Genomic DNA, 24,743 nt, shown 5'->3' with positions numbered 1-24,743 from the left:
GACAATGTGAATGCAGTGTTTGCTGGGCATGATTAAAAAATCATAACAAAAAGACAAAAGACAGAGTGGAAACTTTCTGTAGCAGTAACAGATTCACTGGAAACTGGTACTATGAGCATAATTTTCCCAAAAATTTTTGGAAATGCTTTTTGAAAATTAAAGAGCTACTAGAGTAGATTTGTTTAAAGGGATAAATGTACACTGTAAGTTGCACTTCGAGAAAAGCTTTAATGGAAAATGTACCCGATCTGGACTGGATCTGAAAATAAACATACCATTGCCATGATGGACAGTAAGATAATTGGACACTGAACAAATGACAAGGAAAATGTTATCAAGGTAGAAAAAAAATTAGTTGACACAGCATTTGTTATGTATATGGTCGCTGCTGTAGAACATAAGAACTGAAAATACGAGATGAAGTACCCTGTGGGTACCCAGGTGGAGAAACCCAGAGGATTAACCAGCTTTGCTGCTCATGTGCTATCAGCTCTACCCCCAGACCCAGGACTTCATGCCAAAGTGGTTTCAGGGCAGGAATGTGCATCAGGGCTGTAGGGATCCTGTTAGACTTGTGGTGTCTGAACCAGCACTGCCAGGGTGGCCAAATGCACTGGCCTCCAAGGCATTTGTGGCTGGCAAGAAGCAGTGTTCCACATGATGAGGCACTATTAGTCTTCAGCAGCGGTAAAAGGAAGATACAGGGCAGCAAATTTGCTGCTAGATTTTTTTGCAATTTTATATTGCAAAAATATGTGCAAGGAGAGGAAGGGAACCATGAAAAAAAAATTGGAAGGGAACCAACAAACACTGCTAATATTCTGTAAGACATAAGTTCCTATACCACCTCTCACTGAGAAAGGTTTGATATGGAAACGTGGAAACAAGTTGTAAAATTTGGATCTGAATCTCTATTTGTGAACAGGCAGCAAAGAAGGGAGTGAGGAAACCTGTGGGATCAAGTTAGACAAAATATCAGCCTGGGGACTTCTTTTAAGCCAATAGGCCATACAAAACCCAAATTCTGGCATTGTGTTCTAGCTCTTTCTTTGACTGAAAAACAGAGTAATATCATCTCAAAGTTAACTCACAGTAGCTAAGCAGGAACTGGACAGAATATATTCACATAAAGCATGAATTGATACAAGTGTCTAGGAAAGACAGAAAAAGCAGAAGCATAATGTCACCTGGATCTATCTATATTTGGTTGTGAAGCAGCACAGTTTAGAAAAGTGCAGTTTAAGAAAAACAGGAGGTAATTGAAAAGTTCAATAAAGTCAGCCAGGTAACAGACTGTCAAATGTGGCCAGGTGTTTTTTCATGCTGCATGAAGAAATTCTTTCGTTTTAACGAACAGTATAAAACTTTTTAAAAAATATTTATTTCAAAACATATAAACAACAAAGAAACTCTTCAATAACTCATCCAAACCCTGAGCCTTTACTCAGGATACGTGCTCATTGAAGTCAGTGGGAGTTAGCAGTAAGCAAAGACTTTAGGATTTGGCCCAGTGACAATCTGTTGCTGTAGAGCTCAGCACTTATATGTTTTCATTGCAAAGCAATTTTAACAGCGTAAGGTTTGAGCCGCAGAAGTAAGATAAAACATATTCGTGAAAAGTATTGCTGTAGATTGCCCAGCACTTTATAGCAGAACACTGGTGTGTTTGGGGTATTTTTTTAGAGGTCCAAGGGTGTCATACAGAGGCATAAGATCAATAGGAGAAATGCACATTTCACAGAGGTACAGACATGAGATAGAGTCAAGGATGATTAATCTTACAATCACAATCACATTTTCTCCAGATTATTCAGGAGAAGGACAAGAAGCAAAACCCAGGTCCTGTTATTATCAATCTGGAAGACTCTCAGCAGGTAGTTACCAGCGTAGCTGCTTTCACGTCAGCAGGGCTGCCTGCATTTACATCACTCTGATACCCAGCCTTTTAATCTCCAAATTTCATTGTTCCACATCCACCACAGCAAAGATTAATAAATGACTGAATCAGGAGTTACCAAAGGGGAATTGGTGAAGCTGAAATGGAAAAGAGCTATCCAAAAACAGATACAAAATATGAGATTCCCTGAAGGGACCTCAGAGATCGCAGTCCAAATGCCTTCTACATCAAGAGGCAAGAGATAACATCCTGATAGAGGCATAGTATGGAGATGACTGGCTGCTTAGCAACCAGGTGCCTGAGGTAAACCCCAAAGTACAAAACAAGGTGTTGTAAACACCTAGCTTTCTTGAAATTGAAAGTACAGCCTGATTTAAATAAAAATGGAAGGACTATTCCTAATCATCTCTTGCTTTCTTCACAAGCTTTCATTTTTGTCTTAGGAGGAAAAATTGGAGGCAGTTCCATTGAAAGGGAGAAAGGAGTTACAAAGAGGCCTGCACCAGAACCTTTCATAACCTGAGTTATAAAGAATGTCCTGCAGCTGGTGCCACCCACATGGGAATGGTTATTTAGCAGCAGAGAGAATAGAATCCTGGACATAGCTACAGGATTTGCAGTCTTTGCTTCTGCTCCTGAGAGAAGCAGCCTGTCTTTTGTTAGGTGAGGCAGCAGGGGAGATCAAAGAGACAAAATATTTTGCAACCTTGATATTTGATAATGACTGAAGGGTTCTTTAGTTTGATTTGCAAAGCATTTTGATTTATGCACATGTTGACAAAAGAGGGAGAATTGATGATCATTGAGCTCAACATGGTGAACTCACTAGATCTTATTTTGGGACTGTTAATCTGATTTTTGTCAATTTGATTACAAACTTCGGAAAGCTACAGTACAGATTCTTTGATAGATATTGTGACTTGTTATCTTGAAATACTGAAAATTTGAGAAATACTGTCGGCTAGAAGCAGGCTGAATGCAAACCATGGTTGAGGGTTATTACAAGCGTTTTCCCCACAAAAAATAAACTTGACTCAAACCTTTTAGGAAGTTTGAAGAAATACTGATAGACACTAGATCTCATGAAGATAATGTAATGTGCACTCTTTTCTTTCTAGATTACTCTTTCTAATACAGCTTAGTTAAAAGAAATCAAAGGAATACATCAAAATAGAGCTGTTCAAAAACACAGAAGCAAAAATTATGCTAGATATAAAATTTGAGAGTGGGGATTTTACTCAGTTTTTGATTAAAAATGCCTTACATTTCTCTTCATTTTCATTCATACAAGTATGTATTTTGCATATGTTTCCTTCTTTTTATAAACTATCTTAAACTTTTAAAATTACTGTAAGTCTTTTGAAGTTACAGTGAAAATATCATTTTCAGGGAAGTTAATGTGAGCTCAGGGCAAGTCACAATTGAAGAAAATCTAATAGAGTCCACCCTTTTTATGCCTTAGGACTAAGTAGACAGTTCTGAACATAATAGAGAGAAAAAAGTATTTCTCTGAGATTTGATGGCAATTGATACACTTAATAAATTGTGTTTCCTCAAATCTATCACTCACTGGACTACATCACTTTATTCTGTCATATGTGATGCTGAATTTTGAAGATATAGAAAGGAATTTGAATCCCATGGGAGACTTTTCATATTTTCAGGTCTTAAAACTTCATGTACTTTATTTCACGTTGCCCTCACGTTTGCCAGTCCTGGTTCCTTTCAGAGTCAAGAGACAACACACATTAAAATCTAGGATAAGCTCAAACCAAGTGCAGGAGCAATTTTTGAGAACCAGGTGAGTTTTTAGTTTGGTTTAAACCAAACCAGAGTTATAGAGAATGAACAGCTCTGCTACAAACTGCCTGTTTGGCTACATGTGTAGGTTGATAATTCAGAGGTCTGCTTTCTAGAGTTGCAAGCACACAGCTGGCAAGGATGTAGTACATCAGGAGAGGGCTGAGGACTTGAGATCCACAGAGACATTTGTGAGGGCAGTGACACCTGGGCATCCCTTCAGATGTCATAGTTTCAACCCCGAGGCTCTATCAAGGATTTTTGCTGCTACACTCTGTCATGTAAATCAGAGCATTTCATTGTAGTTTAGGACTCTGTGTGTGGAACAAAATCACAGAAAGAGCCCTACCTAGAAAGGATTATATTCTAAATAGGTCTGAGAATCAGTGAGTAGATCTAAAAAATTATACAAGACAGAAACTGAGGACAATTATCAGAGCTGTGAGAACAAACAGAGTAGTTGAAGATACACAATGAATCACTAACAGTATTACTGGTAGGTATTGTGGAAAATGTCTCCTCTGATTACTTTGGTACAATATTCAAGCAGAAAGTTCAAATTATTTACTTTTTTCAACACAAAAAAACCATATTTGTTTGAACAACAACTATGCAATCTGTTTGGGAAAATACACAAATATAATACGTAGCAGATTCCGCAATAATGCAGAATCAAATAACTCCCTCTTTGTCTGTAGTGGATTAAAAGTATACAGCTTCCAAAAGAGCTGGCTAGAGCAAACACATCTACACGATAGGGCCAGCTTCTCAGACTGTATAAATCATCTGCAATTGAAGTCAGTTTAGCTAATTGTACTAACAGAGTATTTGGACTATTTATTACTTAGAAAGAAGATGGTAGAAAAGAAATCAGCTTTGCTTACAAGTTTTATCATGGGTGCTATGCCAATAAACAATACAAGCCCTTAAGAATTAGAAATATCTTTTTATCTAGTTAATGTTATAACACATGATATTCCTCTCATCAGCAGGCAAATACACATATTGTTTATGAAATTGCATACTGCCTTTAGGCATGTTATAATCTTTTTTTTTCTATCATTAAAGTTCCAAGGCAGGGCATTTTCAACTCAAAATCAGTAAAAAACTCACTCTTGTCTGTCCTCAAAAATCACTTGCTTTTGTATCTCTCAGTTTTTAGATGAAAATCATTAGCCTTCATGCTCACAAAAATTAAGCACTCCTATTTGAGCTGGTTCCCTGTTGGCTCAGGATCAGCAGAGCTAGCTGGAGCCCAGAAATGCTGCCAGGGTAGCTTACACCCTGGTAACATCCAGTCCTTCAACAATGCAAGTAAACAACTGAAGTATGTTCTGAGAGTTGCTAATACAAATTGAATGTTCCTTGACCCAGAAAATGGACTGCACTCAGTAGAGGAGATGCCATTCATCAAGGCTTTGTTCTCTCCCTTATTTGAAATGTTTTTGGTCTGAGTCCCTTTTGGTAATAGTCGCTGTACCTGACATTCTCTCTAGCAAATCTACACAACATCGTCTGAGCCATGTGTGTTGAAGTCCTTCTTTTATAACAATGTGAGAGTCAAATAATTTGGAAATTTGCTCTAAGAAGCTGCAAGGAGGAGGAAATGGTTCCTTACAGAAGGTGGATATTTATCTCACAGCAGAGTGAAATCTGTTGACAGAACATTTTTAGTCTGCATGCTAAACGAAATAGCTACATTTTATAAGGCTTGCGGGATTCAAACTGGCTTGATGGCTCATTCCAACCCCATTAATACCCTGAATTACTTCTAGTGGATCTAATGGTATTGTTATCACCAATGTAAAGAAAGAGATAGAGAACAACAAGCAATATTTTTTTGTTTATTGCTAGTCCAATGACAATACAGCAAACAGCTGATGTCTGAAAATAAGGGCTTGGTTATATGGTCAGTCATTGAATTAGGGTTGATAAGTGGGACTCATTCATTCATTTCTCCTGGAAAATAGTTAAGAGTGAAAATGTGTACAAAACAATCTCCCCATTGGCCCCACACTGCACCGGAGGCTCTGCTGCTGGCAGGGGTGGTTAGCAGTGAGCCAGAAGGCAACAAGACCAAGGGTGTTGGGAAATAACCTGATGTGTGCATGCTGGGTGTTCAACAGCCCCTGCTTCATTCTTCCCGTCTGCTTCCACCGAGGCCTGCTGACTGCTAATGCAGACAAGCTGGAGAATCTGGGGGAAAATTGTTCCTAGATATCAGGGAGTGCTTAGGAGCCAGAATAAAGTACTCTGTGGGGCAGACACATGTCTTTGTAATTGCAAAGCTAGGGATTATACAACAGCCCAAATCACTTGCATCTTTCTGATTTTCATGGGAGCTTCTTAAATGAAAATTGTAGAAAAGCATTGGGTGCTTCCAACAATTACATCAAATAAAGTCCTGGTTAGGGTAGGTGCAATTCCCATCCACAGGAAAAACAGTGGCATGTAGCTAACAGTAGCAATGAATTTGAATAGCCATTCTTTTGCTGCCTCCTGCTTTGTCCTTATAGCAGCTAAAGAGTTGTAGTATAGGGGAATTAGGAATGGAGGAGTGGTGATAACAGAGCTTCTTGATCCCTTGAAGCTTGAACATTCAGTGACTTGGAGGAAAATTGAGATTGTGCTGCAAGATAGAGAAAATAAAGGTTAATCAAGCTCTGAGGTTGAGCTATTGCACTTATCTCTACCTTGCCTGTGGGGTTAGTATGTGCCTTCACTGAGAATCTGTGTGACCCATAAAAAGCTTTTAACTAAAAACGAAGTTTTTTCCCTTACTTCAATTTCAAACCACATGAACATCTTGGCTTTAGTATCAAGGACTCATATTTCTGAAGTGTCAACATTGTGAAGTCTCATGATGCTACCATGTCTAGAAAACCTCCTGTGCTTTTGGAAATATTGTATTTATTAAATGAAAGCTAAATTGCAACATTGCTCACAATGGAGAAAATGTGAAAGTCTTAGAGATTTATTTCAAATACGTTTCTTAAAGCCCTTTTGTGCTTGGTTTAGAGGTTATTTCAGTCTCAAAACATGATTTTTCACTGAAGAGCTGAAGTATAGAATGTAGAACAACCATACCTGCAAAGCTTTTTCCCCAAAGTTTTGTAGTGTTTCTTCATAAGGTTTAACTTTGGACTCATTCACTCTGCAGAAATAAAGTATAAATAATAAAATTTGCATACATTCCTCTCTATTGAGAGAGAGAGAGATTTGATTCCCACTTCAGGTGAATGCTATAGCAGCTGTAGCATCACAAGTGAGTTTAACTCAGTTTGCAGCAGACCAAAATCAGACATACATTGCATACTTGTGTTTAATTACATTTGAAATCTTGCAATAAAAGAATGGACATAAACCACAGTAAATTTCAAAATGAGGAGATGGTGATATTTAAGTAAGGGAAGTGATGTTTACTCAACTGCAGTTTAATAATTACTTAAGCTTTTATGGTTTTATAGTTTATATGATATCTAAAACAATCAGCCCTTGCCCTTGCTTGGGCCAACTTTTCCTAAGTAAACAATCACATACCATTGCCCTATTTCAAATTCTTTCATGAGCCTAATATGAGAAAGGAAAGTTGGATCTGATCTTAAAATCTGTTGCCAATCTTCTCTGGCCCTGTATACTCTCTCATACACAGAAGGACATAAAACCTGCTGATCTGAGAGGTATTTTTAAGCAGCCAAAGTGTGTAATTAGCTGTGCAAAATGCTAAATTTTGGCTAGATTCTTCATTTTCTCAGAGTCACTTCTCTACACATATAACCTAATTGGGATGTAATAGTCCCAGGCTTCCACTTGTTATAGGTATGCAACACAAGCCAAACATGTAGGTGTCTTCCAGTCTGAATGCAAATGGGCATGAAACCTGTGTTTGGTTAATGACAAGGATGTCCATCTTGTCTGGGAATTATTTAACCACACAAACACAGGAAAGTTCTCAGTGAATTTCAGAAAGGGCTACCAGCTTCTGCAGAGATGCCTGCTAATATGTGAAGGTAACTTTCTCAACTCATTCTTGGATATGTGTCCTCTGAACGTTCTGGGAGGGAATGCACAGAATACACACAGTTTCATGCTCTTTAGTGTTTATCTATAAGTTTGGGCAGGTAAAGCCTGAATGCTGGACTGTTCTTTAGAAAACTTGACTTTTCTGCTTGGGGGAAGAAAAGCTGCTGGTAAAACCCTCGACTGGTAAATGGCTGTGCAGAGGAGAATGGAATGAGGATAGTAAATGCAAAGCTTCCTTAAATGTACTGTATACATTGTCCAAAGTAGCAGGACTGTTGCTTCATGATAAAACAAATAATGTTTTGCACAGCTTAGGTTTCCTTCTCAGGCAGGAACAGCATTTTGAAATTTAATTAGCTTCATGTGGCACTGTAGGAATGGATGGCAAATCAATAATGGATGCCATTTCAGTCACCTTGTGGTGTTGTAATTCTCTCTGTTTAGCTACACTAATTAGGTCTGACTTCAGTGAGAAACGTTTCAGGAGCAAGGAGGTGAATTATTGTTGAGTTCCTGGCTGTCACTAGGGAGATGAAGTAATCTCAGAACTGAGCAACCTCAGTGCTTTCAAGAGACAGTAACTTAACATCCAAGAGGAAGAGGGAAGATCTCACATTCTGATGGTGCAGTTTAGAGTGAGTTTTAGGCTTAATCAGTCTATAGCTTAGGCTTCAGCTGAAAAAGCACCAGAAACCATAAACTGCATTTACCTCATGGCTGGTATTTAATTACTTAATTGCGCTTATTTTCACATTCCCTGCAAGACTGAGAGTTTCTTGCAAATAGGTATTTCCTTTCTCCCCTGAACCCAGAGTGAGTTGAAGGTGAGAGAGGTGCATGTGGGATGGGTCCCAGGCTCTAATTCCTCCCTACTCCCATGGTCACTCTGGAGGAACAGCTCAGGAAGTAGAATGCAGTTTGCTTCCATGTGGCAAACCCAAACTGTTAACTGGAGCCAACAGCAGCTCCTTGTCCATTTACTTGACTTTGGGATTTTATTGTGAAATATTGGATGGAGAGCTGGTGTCTCCCTCTCCAAGAACAAGCTGCTTGTTTCTGAAGGTGGAAGAGAGGCTTTCCCCCAGAGTGTCTTGACTCTCCACTCCAACACTGTGCTGTCAGCCACATCATAAAGAAAATTAATGGATCAGGAACAGAATCTAAGGCGAGCAAGTACTCTGAGGCCACTAAGTCAGTGTGACATACCAGTTCTATGCTTTTTTTGGGAAAGCATGTAAACTCCCTCCCTTTATATTAGTGTGAATTATGATTCAAAATAATCATTGCTTCTAACATAAACAGTTTCTAATATAAACCATTCCTGCTGGTTACCACAGGCAGCCTGAGTGGTGTGGAAAATTTCAATTGTTGCATCACAGTCATCCAGAGAATAGCAGCGGTGATTGGAATTATTTTGCAGTGGTTTGAATAATGCTGAGTGAAAGGTGATACAGAATTATTGATCTTTACAGAGGGCAAACACAAAGCAGACTCAGAGCTGGCTTTCCTTTTAACTGGCCTCTCCTTATGGGATTTTGGAACTGACAAACCCACAAATTTGTGTGGTCAATTTTCTAACCATTTTGGTCCAGTACCAAAATTGGAGAAGAGGTTGAAAAATGAGAGGATGGCTGATATGGCACAAGAGAGTTTACATATAAAGAGTTTGAGTTAACAACTCTAATTTAGTAATGCCTTATTGTGGTGCTTAATATTCAGACAATCAACACAAAATACAACATACAGAAACATATGTGAATGTGTGTCAACTAGTATTAATTAATGCATTAACTATCAGTTGGCCAGCTAATTACACTCCTACTGCTGTTAAGGCTTCTCTCCTTTAAAAAATAAATAAAATAGAATTTCTTAGTCAAAGCAGATCAAATGCATATAATCTAAAATATATGTAATATAAAATGCATATAATTTTTGTTTCTGCCAAATTCAAGAAATGTAAGTATATCAAACATATTTAGTGAATTCACCTGCCATGTACCACCATTTAACAGCTATCCTGTAATACCTTTACAGACTGATTAAGTACTCTTAGAGTATGAATAACGCTCTAAGTTCCCTCATGCTTGAATACAAAGGGTGTATTCTCCGATGCTTACAACTTTCAGCAATACTTCTCTGATGCTGTACCTACAAATAAAGACCAAAACAAGCATTCATTATGACTATCAAGTTTATTGTCCATCAGAAAAGGTATGTAGGGTAGGTTGTTCTCTGATTGGGATCTGTTATCTTTGCTCAGAAATTTTAAAGTCAGTTTTATTGTTTTGGTGGTTCAAGATCTCGCAGTGGCTACTATATTGACTTGGCAACAACACACCCCAAAACCAGGATGCTTGCATTGCTTTAGAGAAGAAAAAATACCAATTATATCTGGTTTATTTGTTGCAGCTGCAGAAACTGAAACGATCCCTCTCCTTCAAGACGAAAAGCTTGCGGAGTAAAAGTGCAGACAATGTCTTCCAGAGGACTAATAGTGATGTGAAACTGCAAGTAGATTTGATGCCTGAGGTGAGCACGAGCACTGGGCAGCTCCCCAACTCAGAGAGCCAGGCATCTTCGCCCACCAGAGCCCAACAGCTGCCAGAAAACAACAAGACTCACATCTTCCAGGAGCACATCTTCAAAAAACCAACCTTCTGCGATGTCTGCAACCATATGATAGTTGGTAAAAACCTTTTTATTTAAATTTCATTGTGCGTCCATGCTAGAACTTGCAGGATGACCTTTCTCTAACTTTGTGAGCCCAGATGTCTCGTTGAGAACATACATGCAGAGAGGCTCTGGATTTATGTCACATCTGCCACAGGCTGTAGAACTTGTAGAACACAAGTTCTATATTTGTTGACAGATGTCTTGCCTTGCAGACACATACTGTTATCACAAGTTACAGGTCAGGGATTCAGTAGGAATCAAATTCTTCTGCCATGCAGGTTATACTGAGCAACAAGCACAAGTTGTTCTAGTGCTACACTAGAAGCAAGAGAAATCCATATTGCAAAGATGTCCACAATCCTCACTCTTTCCCACAGCAGTAATTTTAATTCTCTTTCTCCTCATGTCCACCCTCACACCGTGCATGGCCCCCAGTTCCCTTTCACTGTGGTGACCATACCTCTCTCCCCCAGCTGTCCCACATGTCACTTAAGAGACAAGAATGAACATCTATTGGGTGGTAAGCTCTTGTCTGCTTGTGTGGGTGTGGCTGTTTGCTTTCTAGGATGAATATTTTGGGAGACCAGGTCAAAACCCCAAATATAACAGCCGAATTTACACTGCAGACTTTCTTGGGATTCTTCTACCTGATCCCTGCTATGCACAAAACGTCACACTAACTTTATACCTTTGAAAAACAGTTCTCTCTGCTCTCTGAAGCTATCCATCAATATGTAAGTTCCAGTCAAGGACTGACTGACTGACAGACAAGAGATAATTCTGTTATTGTCTTCAGTGTGTGGAAAAAAACCTGCTTACTGAGCTCTTCTTGTAAGGTAATTTTCAGTGCAGTGTGCAGACCTAAAAAGCCAGCCTCCATGCAGATCATCTATGGGGTCGTGCAAGGAGAGGTCAAGAGAGAAGTGCAAGCGGTTGGAGGTGTAGAACCTGCATGGCCACAACAGTGGAAAGCTGCAGGGGTTACTATTCAGAAATCTGATCCTGTAAATTCACATCCTTGTGGCTAGTGTTACATGCATGATTTAGTCTTCCTGCTGACTTTCTGTCTGCTTCTCTCAGCACAGCAGAGCAGGAGTAAATTCAGTGGCAATTTACCAATGTGAAAGTGAGTGACACAATTTCCAAGCTTTTAGGCAGGACAAGGATTTAAACACTAATGTAGCTTCATTAGTGTTTAAATTAGAAGTAGTACGGGTCTTTTAGTACAAAATATTGTCTGTAATTCATATAGCTTACTATCAGAAATCTATTTCCTTTGGCATGGAAGTCAGTGTCTTTTAGGTAACACTATGATAAATTCTTGCAAGATGCTGATAGGACTTATCAACATTTTTCAAATGAGGGTGCTCAGTGTTCCCCACTCGAGTGAAGAATTTGTGGTCTTTGGAAAAGGCAGCTGTCTACAGAACATTAAATATGCTGTAAGACAATCTTTTTTCCATAAATTAACTTATATTCTCACTTCACCACAGCTGTACTGAATCCAAGGAAACTAAGGAATTTTAATCAGAATTTTTTTGTGTCATTTTTCCAGTCTTTTAAGGGGTTTTTTCTACTTGAAGTGATAAAATAAATGAAAGAGAAAAGCAGTAAAGAAAGTATCAATATCAGGGAAGTTCATGGTCCAGAAATTGACAGGAAGTCTGGAAGAGTAGGTAATTGAAATAACTTTATATGTGGGAAAAGGCCAAGAATTTTTCTCCTTCAGTAATGTGGATGGATGTTCTATCAAAGCTTATTTTCACTAATATATACTGCAAATATAAGTTCCTTGAATTTCTGGCTGCTTCTTGTGAAGTCGTATGGAGATAAATATCACCACAAATCTGCATGACTCAGCAGTAGTGTTTCAAAATACTGCTGCTCATGACGGATTATTGCTGGCAGCAAACTTTGCAGAGATTAAATCCAGTTCATAAACACTCCTGCCCTTCTCCTTTGCTGGGCAATCTGTGCCCGCCAGGAATAGGAAAGTCCTAAAGCACAGCTCTAAGCTTCAAAAACATCAGCTTCAACCCCCCGTGCTTTCTGAACTTTCTCTGTTCTCTCTGCTGAGGGATTCATTTTTCTGTTCTGTATCTTAGCCACTTCATTAGCTAAAGAAGCCTTTTATAATTGCTGAAGAAACTAATGTGACCTATTTTGTCTGGTAGTGGTCATACTCAGGTGAATTGCTCTGACCTCCTCCAGCTCATCTTTGCTTGGAGGTAAGGCAGAAAAAATATTGAGAGTTTTACCTTAAGATGCCTTAGAGTATAGATGCCCTGATTTTCATAGGCAAACATCTTCTCTATTCCTGCCATCTTCTCTCTTTGATCCTCACTGCAGTCACACCTGGTTTTGCTGTACTGTATTTTAAGTAGCATGGTAGATCTCAATGTTACTGTTTGCCGTCCAATTAATCCATATAGGTTATGCAACAGTGAGAAGCAAAATAGGCAGCTTTCAGGAAAGCCTGTCAAGCTTGCTCCCAAAGATAGATTGAAAAAGCCTAATTTCTGTTCAGGGACTCTGAATTTATGCTTGAAACATGGACCTTATTTGTTCTCTCTATTTACAGCCTATGACTTTAAATTCCTCATTGATGAGAATAAAAGCAAAGACAGATACATGTTTTGAAGACTGGAGGAAAGATTCCAGGAAAATTGTGTCTTGACTTTAGATGGTTTCAATTTTGCCACCAAGAATGACTCCAGGTTCACCTTAAATGGCACTCTGATCTATGAACTAAGCAGCTCTGTTTGGTACACGGCAGTGTAATGAACAGGGCACAGCACGAATGTGCCATGACTGCTTCACTCTCACTCACGGCAGAATCCGTCTGTAGCTTCAGAGTGAGCAGGACACATGGAGCAGAGGCAGCAGGTTCCCTGTGCTGCTCTTTTAGCAGCAAAATTGAAACACTATCCTACTAGAAAAAAAAAAAATACATGCATCATCTTTTTTTGATTCCTGGGCACTATAAGCCAAATATTACCTTTGGGATGCAGTATAATCAGTATATATCTATCAATAAACTTACTCTTTTCATTTCATGTATCCCAGAGTGCAATGCAGCATATTCGAAAGAAAATCTGCTCATTGATCTGATTTCATAAAAGAAAAATGAATATTCAGAGTGTTCTTCTTACCTCATTTTAAAGGCAGGAGTCAGAGTGTTCCTACTAATTGTACTAGACTGACACTGAAGTTCCACCTCAGTCAACAGAAGAAAAATTTGATACAGAAGCAAGAATTTTCTGTCAAATGAAATAATGGAGGAAATTTCACATTTGAGGGAGCTTTGAAGAGTGCATGAAGAATCCATTTTACATTAATAGGGCCTTCTTACAGCATCTAATTCTCCAATAAAATAATAATTTTCTAATCATGAATTCAGAAGTAATAATTCACATAATTTCAGAGCAAATCAATAGTGTGTTGGAGCAGACAAAATACTCCTTTCTCCCACTCACTGTGCCTAGCACTGGTTAGTTTAGGACTGAGGTTTCAGCTCCATGGAGGGCTACATATTTTCCTAAACATATCCACCCTTGAACATCCTCTCACAGTATGCCTCTTAGAAAACCATTAATTTGCTGATTTTAGTAGTAGTATTTATTACTATTTTAATATCTAACCCCAGCAAGGGAGAATTTTGAAAATCAAAGTGCCTTGTGGAATGTATTACTAGATCATCATTTAGGACACACCTTTTTTTTTGAGAGGTTTTTATTTTACATCATAGTGAAACGAAAACCAAGTCAGATACCTCTGAGTTTGCATTGTGTTATCTACCATTTTCTGTGTTTAGCAAGAATGTGGTAAGCTTCAGCAATGGTAAACTAAGGGAGGCAAAACGGCCTGGCACCACAGAGATAGATACTGTTAAATTAATGTTGCATCAGATTACAGTCTTAAACTATGCTGATCAGAAGCAAGTTCTTTCTCTTCTTCAGTCTCTGGTGTGTCATCAGTCATCTCTGTGACACTTCACTGTTGAAGAAAACATGATGTCAATACTCTGTAGTTGAAAAACATGTATTTTTCAAGAAAAACCTCCATCTGTAGAATTCTCAATGCTTTAATCATTTGCAGATCATTTCCTGTGCTGATTCATGCGGAAAAAATGTTATTTTCCACATATTCCAAGCATATTACATACAATTAATGTATTCCCATCCAAGTCAAATATAAATAATGCAGGAAAAAAGTTAGGCACTTTGCTTTTAAAAATACATTACTTTAAAGTCAATCTTTCAAAGCTGTGTTCTAAAGAAATATCTGCTTGTTTATATGGTATCGTTCTTTGTGTTTCCAAAATGTACTTACTTATTATTTCACTCTGTTCTTAACCGTAACTATGGCACAGAATTTTAATCAAACACCCTTTTTTTTTTTTTTTTTTTTTCTCCGTACCTGTTAGAGCAGGTTTGCCTGGAACAAACTTGCAGGAAGACCAGAAAAAACTGTAGTCTGCAATGTCCAGTAATAGTCAAAAACTGACCTTTCTGGGTCATGCCACCTCTGGCTTTGTTAGATGAGATATATGAATTTATAGGTGTTCTCAGGGCAAGTGGGTTTCTGGTTTGGATGCAGATTCTCTGGATCTTGGCAGCTCTGGAGGTAAATAACTCAGTACCTGTCTTCTTCGGGTACTCACCCAATTGCAGGTAGAGAAACCTGTCAAAAACACATAAACAAGTAAAAAAAATAAAACCAAAATATTAGCTGTAGTATAGCTTCCTTTCAGTCTATTAATCAATAGTGCTTAAGCAGTGAAATTGTGTTATCCCTTCAGAATTGACTCACTCCTCACTCCGTCTGTTCTGGTTTAACCAGTCATTCTGGAGGCTCAGACAGCCAAAAAAGTACCATGAATAACTCTTTCTGACTTCATCTTTTAAAGGCAGCCTTTATTTCTTTATTTCACTGTGCAGTTGTGGCCACTAGTACTTTCAACCACTTTTATCCCCAGAGCAGTATTGTAAAATCCTCAAGAAAGTTAGGCTCAAAGTTGAAAATTGGCCAAGCTTTCCAAATGCAGGAATAAAGGAAAGAAAGAGGTGTAGATTGAAGCTATGTTTCCCCTTTTCTGTTAGATCCTGCATCTGAACTTCTTCTCTCAGACTATCTGTAACTGCGACTAATAAGTACTGGAAAAAATCCATGGTTAGAGGAAGTGTTTATATAACTGTAATTTATGTGGATGTTTATTAAATATAGAAAAATTTCACAGGAACTATGACACAGTGCTTTCTGCTTCTAGTCTGCTCAGCTCTCTCCTGAAAAATATGCTTGACTTTTTTAAGCTTGCTGCTTCATTTCATGAAGTAGGCATGGTTTAGTCAAAGCCTGCCTATATCCAGCATTATCCAGGCAGACAAAGGTGCAGTAAACGGTCACAGACTGATCACCACTTCTTGGCAGCAAGACAAAGTAGAAATACTCCTGGAAATATGACTGTAACCATCTTTTTCCAAGGCTATGGTAGTTTGGAAGATTCTTTGGACAGAGATCTCGGAACAACAAAACCAAAAAAAAGATTCTTATTTATCTTGCAGGATGAAGGAAAAATAATGTTATTCATTCAGTCCTGCTCTCCAGTCTTCCTAGACTCTCTAGCATCTCCCAATGCATATGACCTTGAGGGAAGGGTTGCCACTTCATCAGAATAGTAGTTGTCCCCTGTAGAGGAGGGTAAAGACCTTCCAGCAAGGAGGACATACCCCTGGAGCAGAGCTTGTGCAGTCACAGCCGAGCCTTCCCATGTCTATTCTCCAGAGACACTATTACAGAATAAATTTGTGTCGTTTACTATTAAGAGTTTCCCTATGAAAAGAAGCTCTCAGAAGCAGCTGAATCCAGACTTCTTTTGTTTTGTTTGTGAAGAAAAATCATGAAATCATACCTGACCAATCTGATAACCTTCTATGATGGCACAAGTGGCTGGGTAGGTCAGGGGAGAGTGGTGATGTTGACTAGTTTGACTTCAGCAAGGCTTTTGACACTGTCTCACATAATATCCTTGTGGGCAAACTCAGGAAGTATTGGATGAGTGGACATTGATATGGATTGAGAACTGGCTGAATGGCAGAGACAGAGAGTCCAGTTGGAGGTTCATTGCTAGTGATGTTCCCCAGGGGTTGACACCAGGTCCACTCTTGTGCAACACATTCATCAACGACCTGGATGAAGGAATGAATGCTCAGACATGCCCTGGGAGAGGAAAATGGACAGACAACAGGCACAAACTGAAGCAGGAAGATCCATCTGAAAATGAGGAAGAACTTATTTACTGTGAGAGTTACAGAGCACTGGAACAGGTTGTCCAGAGAGGTTATGGAGTTTCATGTTACAGAGATATTCAAAGCCCATCTGGCCATTATCCTGTGCAACCTGCTTTAGTAGAATCTGATTCAGCAGGGAATTGGACTAGATGATCTCCAGATGTCATTTCCAGACCCAGTCACTCTGTGACTCATTGAAAAAGGGCCACTGCGTAACCTTTTAAATAACTGGTACCAGGTGCCATCCAATATATTACTAAATGATCCCTGCCTGTACCTCCTCCTTCCCTCCACTAAATTTACTCCTTTATTTAGGACACTTCATTTCAGCTGTCGACAATGAATGGCTCTGGGCACCTAAATCTTTTAGCACTTTTGAGAGCCAGTGTGAGTGAAAATTGTTTAAGTCATCTCTCTCTCTGCTGTTGTAAGGTTAAGGGCAAACAAAAACATTGTATTTTTTTAACACATATCTGCTAAAAATTGGTGTAAAATAATCATTCTACCCTTTTAGACTGAAGTTGAATGAACCTGGCTTATCCTACAATCTTTTTCTCAAGTTAATAACTCTCCATAAGCCTAGGCCTTCCCGCTTCTGAGTGGAAATATGAAGTACTAATTTACCCAAACTGTATGATACGCATTTAACTGTAAGTTATACACCAGTTATAGATATTACCAGATAGAGGTAGTATCATTTGGACTCTTCAAAATTTTCCAACTGTGCATAGTTTGTCTGTGAATATAAATGAAGTGGGAATAAATAGAAGTAAAGACATAGAAACATGCATGGTTTTTGCAGTTTAGGTGTGCTCCATCTGCTTCTACTCCTGTTTTTTAATAAACATGGGATAAAGTATTCACCCAGCCCCACATTTGTAGAAAAACTATAGACAGTCATACATTATCCTTGTATTTTTATTTTTTTTTGTCAACAAAGAGTTAAACATACTTTAGAGCAAATATTGAAAAGAAAATATTTAGTTTGTTTATCCTCTGGGAGGGCTTCCTCCTCTGAGATGAGGAGAGCATGTTATCAGTAAATTGGATAATCAGGAACTGCTTAGCTGAGAAAAGAGGGTGGAAATAAATTTTAAATTCTAATTTGTCCTTGAACAGCATCAGACATGTTTCACATTTGTTACTAGATAATATTCAAGCTCACTTTAATTTGGGGGAAATTGCTATTAATATGAAACTGCAGTTAACCCTCAGTCAAAAGATACTTTAAAAAATGTCAACCAATGTTTGCTATTTAATCAGATGGAAAACAAATAGCATTTCTAGAAAATCTATAATTAATATTTTAATATTATGTTAGTCATGGGGATTTTTAACCAAAAAGTACATTAAAAGCCACCAAACACCCTACTCAGTAGTAAGTAGGCTCCTGGTACCATTGCTCCTGGTATCAGCTCTAGTGAAGGACATAATGGCAAGCTCAAGGTTTTTTAAAGGCCAAGGGATGAAGTAGAATGGAAGTGGGCATTTTATGCCCTGCTATGTACTTTTTCCAGAGCTCACATGGGATATTGGGTGTTTACAGATAAGCAAATTAAGTGCGTCTTCTTTAAAGCTGACCTTCTTGTAAAAACATTATTTTTCTCTTCAGAATCCTTATCTACCAGAGTGTGACTGTTATGTGGATAATTACAATGACAAAAGCATCATCTAGAAGCAAAATTATTAGAAGCTTTACCTTAGTCTGGGTTGCAGAAATCCTAAAATGAGGCACTTAACAGAAATGTTTTTGAAAGAAATAGCACACTGCCATCATGTAGAGTAAAATGCTTACCCACGTTTGCTTCTTGCTGTCCTTAATATAGAAGTATGTCTCAGAGAGCAGTGATCTTTGTGGCTCACGTGGATCATCGCATGTTTTTCTACTTTGGTAATAGGAATGCAAGTTACCTCAACTTCACCAGTGCTCTTCTCTGAACTGCTGAAATTTCAGTTTTCCAGATATACACAGTCCAGAGCTCTTTTCCTCTTTGACATAAGTTTATCTGGTACACTGAAGGATGCTGCAAACATGTGGGTCCTGACTTTTAATTCTGAAGATGTGCTCAGCTGAAAAATGACACATAGCTGAAAATTGTGATTTCATTGTAGTTTCCTTCATAGCATGCAGGAAGTTGACTGTGTCCATCATTTGACAGAAGATTTTCTTATTCATTTATCTAGGAATTGGTGCCACATGGAAGTGTATCTGTAGGTGTGCTTTAGGCTATGTGTCAAGTAATGAATTTTCTCAGGTTATAATATCTGTTTATAGAAACAAGGTGAGATGTTGTCTGTCTTGCAGTGTTTATTACACTGTAAAAATTCCAACATGGAGAGTATCTGAGTGTCAGGTTTCACTGAAGAAACTATGTCATCACAGATTTTGCCCTATTCATTTTCTCTCACAATAGCTTCCTCCCTCCCCATCAGTCTTTTATTCCCTAAGTCTCCCCTTCCCTGTGTGGAGGGGTCACTACTAGTGACATTGGGCAGAAAGTCATTTTTTATTCCTGCTGTGATGCTGCTTGAAGTTGCCCATCTCAGGCACAGTCCCTGGGCATCACTGGGCATTGATGTTAATCACTGAATGTCCATCACTGATGTACAACATTGATGTCCATGGCTTCCTCATCTTCAGGGTCTTCCTACATTTCCCAGATCCCTCTCCAGGCCAGGCTCTGCACCTTTGGCCCCCTTCTTCTTTTGGAGACCACTTCTTCCACTTTCAGGAATTCATCCCTTGGTAGGACAGTTACGGTCAATGTTAATTAAGGTTTTTGGACAACAAGCAACATAGCCATGCTGGTGCAAACAACATGTGTAGAAAATCTATGACTTGTGTTGGCATGGCCTGTTCCTACTGGAATCCAGAGTGAATTCAGTTAATGCAAATACTGTCTAAATATGGACCGTTTATAAGCAATGCATTGAATTCTTCATGTTGATAGACAAAATCTTACAAAGCAGATTTTTGGTGATCTTTATTAATGATTTAAATATTTAGAAATAGAGTGAAATTTCAACTACATGTCCCCATTTTTTTTACTGTCCAGACTGACCCTTGGGCATATAATGTTCTTTTTGTTTTGCTAAGCTACATGAACTTCTGTACAATCACTTGACAGAAGTTTTTCTTATTCATTTAATTGAGATTGGTGCATATGGAAGTGTACCTGTAATTGTGCTTTAGGCCAGCACTGCTATGTGTCGAGTAATGAATTCTCTCAGGTTGTAACAGTGAAGGCTGAGATCATCTCTTTGGGCAAATGACAGTTGTAAAATTTATTTTTTTTTTCTGCCCAACCTGTGTGATTTCACTGTAATCAGTAACTATTTCAAGAAAAAAATTGCCAACACCTCCCTGCCACCTCCCCTAACCTTGGTGTGAAAGGTTTCACTTGAATGTTTTTCCATTGGTTGGATATCAGGAAGAATTCACAGAAAACAGGGGAAAACATACTGGAAGGAGCTTCCCAAGGCAGTGGTGGAGTCACTGCTCCTGGAAGAGTTTAAGGAAAGACTGAGTGTAGCATTCAGTGCCATGGTCTATTTGACAAGGTGGTGTTAGGTCATAGGTTGGATCGATGATCTCAGAGATCTTTCCCAAACTAATTTATTCTGTGATTGTGTATTTCCTATGTGGAAAAGAAACTGAAACATATTTTGGTACAAAATATGGTTGTAAGAGTCACAAAAAGTAGAAGCATGTTGTGACTAACTGTAGAAATAACTTCCCTGAAAACTGATCCCAGCAAAGTGGTTTAACTACCCAGTTACTTATGGTGGTGCCCTGAATTCCCTCTAGTCTAAGCAAATCATGTTGTCAATTACACATGTATCTTCTGATGAGATCCTCCTTAGCTATATGTGATTCAAGGGAAGAAAAGGCTTTGGAACAGAAATCTGTGTGTGGCCAAATCCTGACCAAGCACAAGATTTTAGTCACACATAGTTATCTTCTGTTGTTCCACTTCCCATCTCCATCACTAGCTACTGCAAAATGGAAAAAAAGGAGGAAGAGGAATTGTTGTCTTGTTAAGTCACACTTCAGCACTTTGCATGCAAGGCCCATTGCTGCAGGCACTGCCAGTCAGTTTGTGCTAACACAGACCTATAACAACACAAGGAGCTGTCTCTGGTGAGTGAGTGGTTTTACTGCAGGAGGAAAGAGCCCAAATCCTCAGTAAGTCTGAAAGAGCAGAAGGCCAGTGAACAACCAGCTATCTCATGGGGCTTTTTTTTTTAATTTTAACTAGATATTTTATAGTTCTAATTGATTTTCCTGATCTTCTGGCAAATAGCAGTCTCTCATTTCAAGCCCATTGATGACGATGGAGCTACATAAGCAGCAGGCTATGTAAAAATTCCATTAGGAGAGAAGAAAGGACATTAAATCCCTTTGCTGAGGACAGACTGTTCCTTTGTTCTGTAATTCTTTTCCCACATTTTCAGCAAGTTTACTGTCTGGTCTTCATTTTACATCATAGATTTTGTTCAGATTTCTGGTTTCTGTTTTCCAAATCCTCTGTAATGGTACAAGGCCTTTGGAAGATTAAAGTTTTGGCACATACGAGAAGCCATACAAAAATCAACTGCTTTTTCAAAGTGTTTCAAAACAGGATTAAAAAAACCCTGCAACTGATGACTTTTCATCTCAGAACATGTAAGAACACAGGTGCAAATAATCTGAACATGTCAAAATGGCAATCTTGTTTGAAATCTGACTTTCAACATCTTCACCTCAAGAAAAGTTACTATATATGTTTACTTATTGTAAACATATTTACTATATATGTATCTGTATAGTTACTAAATGTTTACTTATACTACTGAGACCAAGTACTGATCAGCCATTCATCTGTGCTTTTCCTCATTTGAGACAACTCATCAAGTGTAATTTCTCCGTGTTTCCTTGTCCTGTTCAGCTCTGGCACCATCACCTCCCACAGGCAAGTCTATGCCTATTTTGTTAAAATATTTTTGTCAGCAAAGCAGCCCAGTTCAAAGACCTATAAGCATAGGCTTATCAAACTTGAAAATTATCTAGAAAAGTAGGTATTGATATATCAGTGCCAGTTTGTTCAGAGCAAAGAATGTTAGACATGATTTAGCATAGTTAGTGTTTGGGGGATGGGTACTTTTTCTTTCAATAATAGCTGTTAGTTTATTTACCATGGCGTTCCAGCATCCTAATTAACATTTAGATGATCAAAAACCTGAGATGGTATTTAAAGAAGTGAGGGGGTGGATATATCCTTTCAGGGATAGACTTTTATAGCAAAGCTGCTGAATATGTGAGAAGTGCATTTTGAAAAAAATTCTTATGGCCAAATTTTAAGTCTTTATTTTAGCAGGGATATTTTTCTATAACAGTCTTGCAAAAAAACCTGCCCATTACTGCCTCATTTTTTTCTCAGCATGTCATTTCTAAAGAAAACTATGTCACTAAGAAGTCAGTTCTAATTTTATGCACTGTTTTGTATCCTGCCTACATGCAAGGCAACTTTTCTTGCTATTTAAACATTTGATATTGTTATAGAGAAACTGGGGTAGGCACTCAAATGGACCCACACCTCTGAGTGACATGTAATCTAAAATTATTTATTTGACAGGATAGGTACCATGACTGGATATCAAGTTCTACTCTACAGAACATAAATATAAACACAAGCTCCAGCTTCTCTCCACACCCCATTTGGTTTAGAGTGACTCAAGGTGTCAGAGGAATGGGACACTTCAGGCAGTCAAGGCATCAGGTCAAGATCTGGCAGCTTGCTCCCTATTTCAGAGGTTCTTCCTCTAGCTGCAACATGTTTTTGGACATCTCTGTACAGTGTACCTCATCCCAAGAAATTCTAACTTTAAGAAACCCAAAGCTCTGTACATTTTGAACTGGCAAATTTAACTGTAAAGAATCCAACCCACAACTTAATAAAGAAAAAAATCTCTTTAGTAAAAGAGTATCTCTGTGTCCATCAATTTGAATTCTCAATCAGGCAGCAATGACTTCCAGTATTCAGCCCTCCAGGATGGCCAGCAAAATCCGTGTTCAGGCTTTGGTCTATGGCTCATCTGAAGAAGAGCTGAGGATCTGTGCCTCTGTACTCTCCAAAATGTCAGCTGGGGAAAGTAATGTCAGCAGCATCAGTTAAAAAAATAATAGTCAGAAGGGTGCTAGGCATTAGGACAGAGTGTAGTTCCCAAGGTGGCAGGAGGTGCTTGGGGGGCTGGAGGCTGAGGAAGGGTGAGAAAAGGACTTCCCAGCTCATTCTTACAAATGCAGTGGTTTGGATGAATTAGGCTCAAGGTTTTTAACTTTAAAGATCTGGATGTCTCATGTAGAAAATGTCGTTTCCTGATCTCCTCACAGCTCTTGATTGAGATAGAGGAGGAGAAGCACTTGAGCAGCAGACAGCCACAGAGGCAGGAAGCAGCTACAGAAAAAATTTAAAAATAGTCATCTCGTTCAGCATCAGAGCTTTTACACAAAACCAATTAATTAGAAACTAAGAAGGGGGCATGAGAGTAGAGTGGACAAAGGCTTAGAGAACTGCAAAGGCACCAGTCCCATTTCAGGGATTTCCTCTTTTTAAGCTGACATCTGAAACCCTTCACTGCTGTAATACTGGCCCAGCTTGCTTAAAATTCTCCAGTTCCCATAAATTTTGGCATGGATGAAGCTTTCTGGTGACAACTGTAAATGCATTTATGGAGAAAGGGGCAAAATACTCATTATTTTTATCAGCCTCCCACAGTAGAAGTTGAAGTTCTCTGAAAATTATGTAATTTTAAATGTATTTATTATTGAAAGTTTTAAATCAAAACAATTTCTGACTGGTATGCTCCTCTCAGCTGGAATGATAAAAAATAAGGGTTGGGTCATAGCTAACAATGAGTCTCTCTTTCAATAATAGCCAGAGGTGACAGTCTCTCTGTGTCTCTTTCCCTTCCTCTTTCTCTCTTTTATAGACCTGAACATTTTTATCATCTCCTTTTTTGGTTTTTTCCCCACTTTGGCATAAGTGCCTAATATAGTTATGTTTATACAGTCAGCATAACATCATGTTGTTACCAACATTTGCAGTTTTCTTGGAAATTTCTCCAGGTTGTAGGGCTTGTTCTTCCTCTCCAGCTATTAATCTTATGCTGAGATTTGAAACAACAGGCAAAAAACATCACCCAGCAGTGCTGTGGCTACAGCTGTGCTGGCCAAGAGAATGATACAAGTTCCCTTTGTGTGTGTATAACAAGCAAATTCTCATTTGCATTCCTTAGGAAAAATGTGACTTTCCTGAAATGCAGTAGTTGCTAAACTGCTTTTGTAGGAAACACAGACAAAAAGAGTTGGAATAAAATTCTGCCCTGTTCCCACTGTCTTTCTCTGCCTCCAAATATTTCCGGTCACCTATATCAAGGTGTTCTGTTTCCATTTAACCTTCCTCCAAAAAAGATTTAAATGCACAGAAGTGATGCAGTGTGTCCTTTTAGTGGTATTTAAGGTCATATTATCAGAACAGGTTAAGATTCAATTTTCCATGACTGTTCTGGAAAACCTAGCCACTGGTTTGATATTCAAATGGGAACTGACCCAGTCACAGAGTATTTCTAGAAAGGTGTTATTAAACATGACCTGCTTCTCAAAACAATGCATCCTTCCAAATCTTGGTGCCTGGATACATTAGCTGATATCTGAAGAAAATGATGGGGTAGAACCTCATTTGTAACTTTATTTAAGAGCTACTCAGTATTCTAGCCTGAAGTTTCCTCTCTTTTTTTCCAGTGAAATACTGTTTCTTTTGTCAGTTTTGCCTTTTTTTTTTTTTTTTAAAGGAATACCAGCCTATACAGACTTGGAGATTGTTGATACATTAATGAATAGGACACAGAGGACATTTGTTCAAATGTCTGCGTGTTTTTCTCCATATATGAATTTCATGACCACATTGGCACTACTTCATTCACTGAAGAGGACATGTTAAGTGTTCATGGACATTCTAAAACAGCTAAACGTATCTAGTGCTTTCCATCCTAAACCCCCCCCCCTCATTTTTTGCAAT

At 38.5% G+C, this 24,743-nt stretch overlaps 1 protein-coding gene across 1 annotated transcript in view; it reads left to right on the top strand.

Annotated features, from left to right (window-relative positions):
• The window catches only part of STAC (SH3 and cysteine rich domain), a 69,888-nt gene that overhangs the window by 13,427 nt on the left and 31,718 nt on the right, over nt 1-24,743 (top strand). The window contains exon 2 of the mRNA XM_066322095.1: nt 10,130-10,406. Within this exon, the coding sequence (XP_066178192.1) occupies nt 10,130-10,406 (277 nt within the window). The remainder of the gene's footprint in view (nt 1-10,129; nt 10,407-24,743) is intronic.

This window comes from Sylvia atricapilla, chromosome 1, assembly GCF_009819655.1.
Source record: "Sylvia atricapilla isolate bSylAtr1 chromosome 1, bSylAtr1.pri, whole genome shotgun sequence".
NCBI classification, from domain to species: Eukaryota; Metazoa; Chordata; class Aves; order Passeriformes; family Sylviidae; genus Sylvia; species Sylvia atricapilla.
Note: the sequence above shows the minus strand (reverse complement) of the source record. Positions and strands in the feature narration are given on the sequence as shown.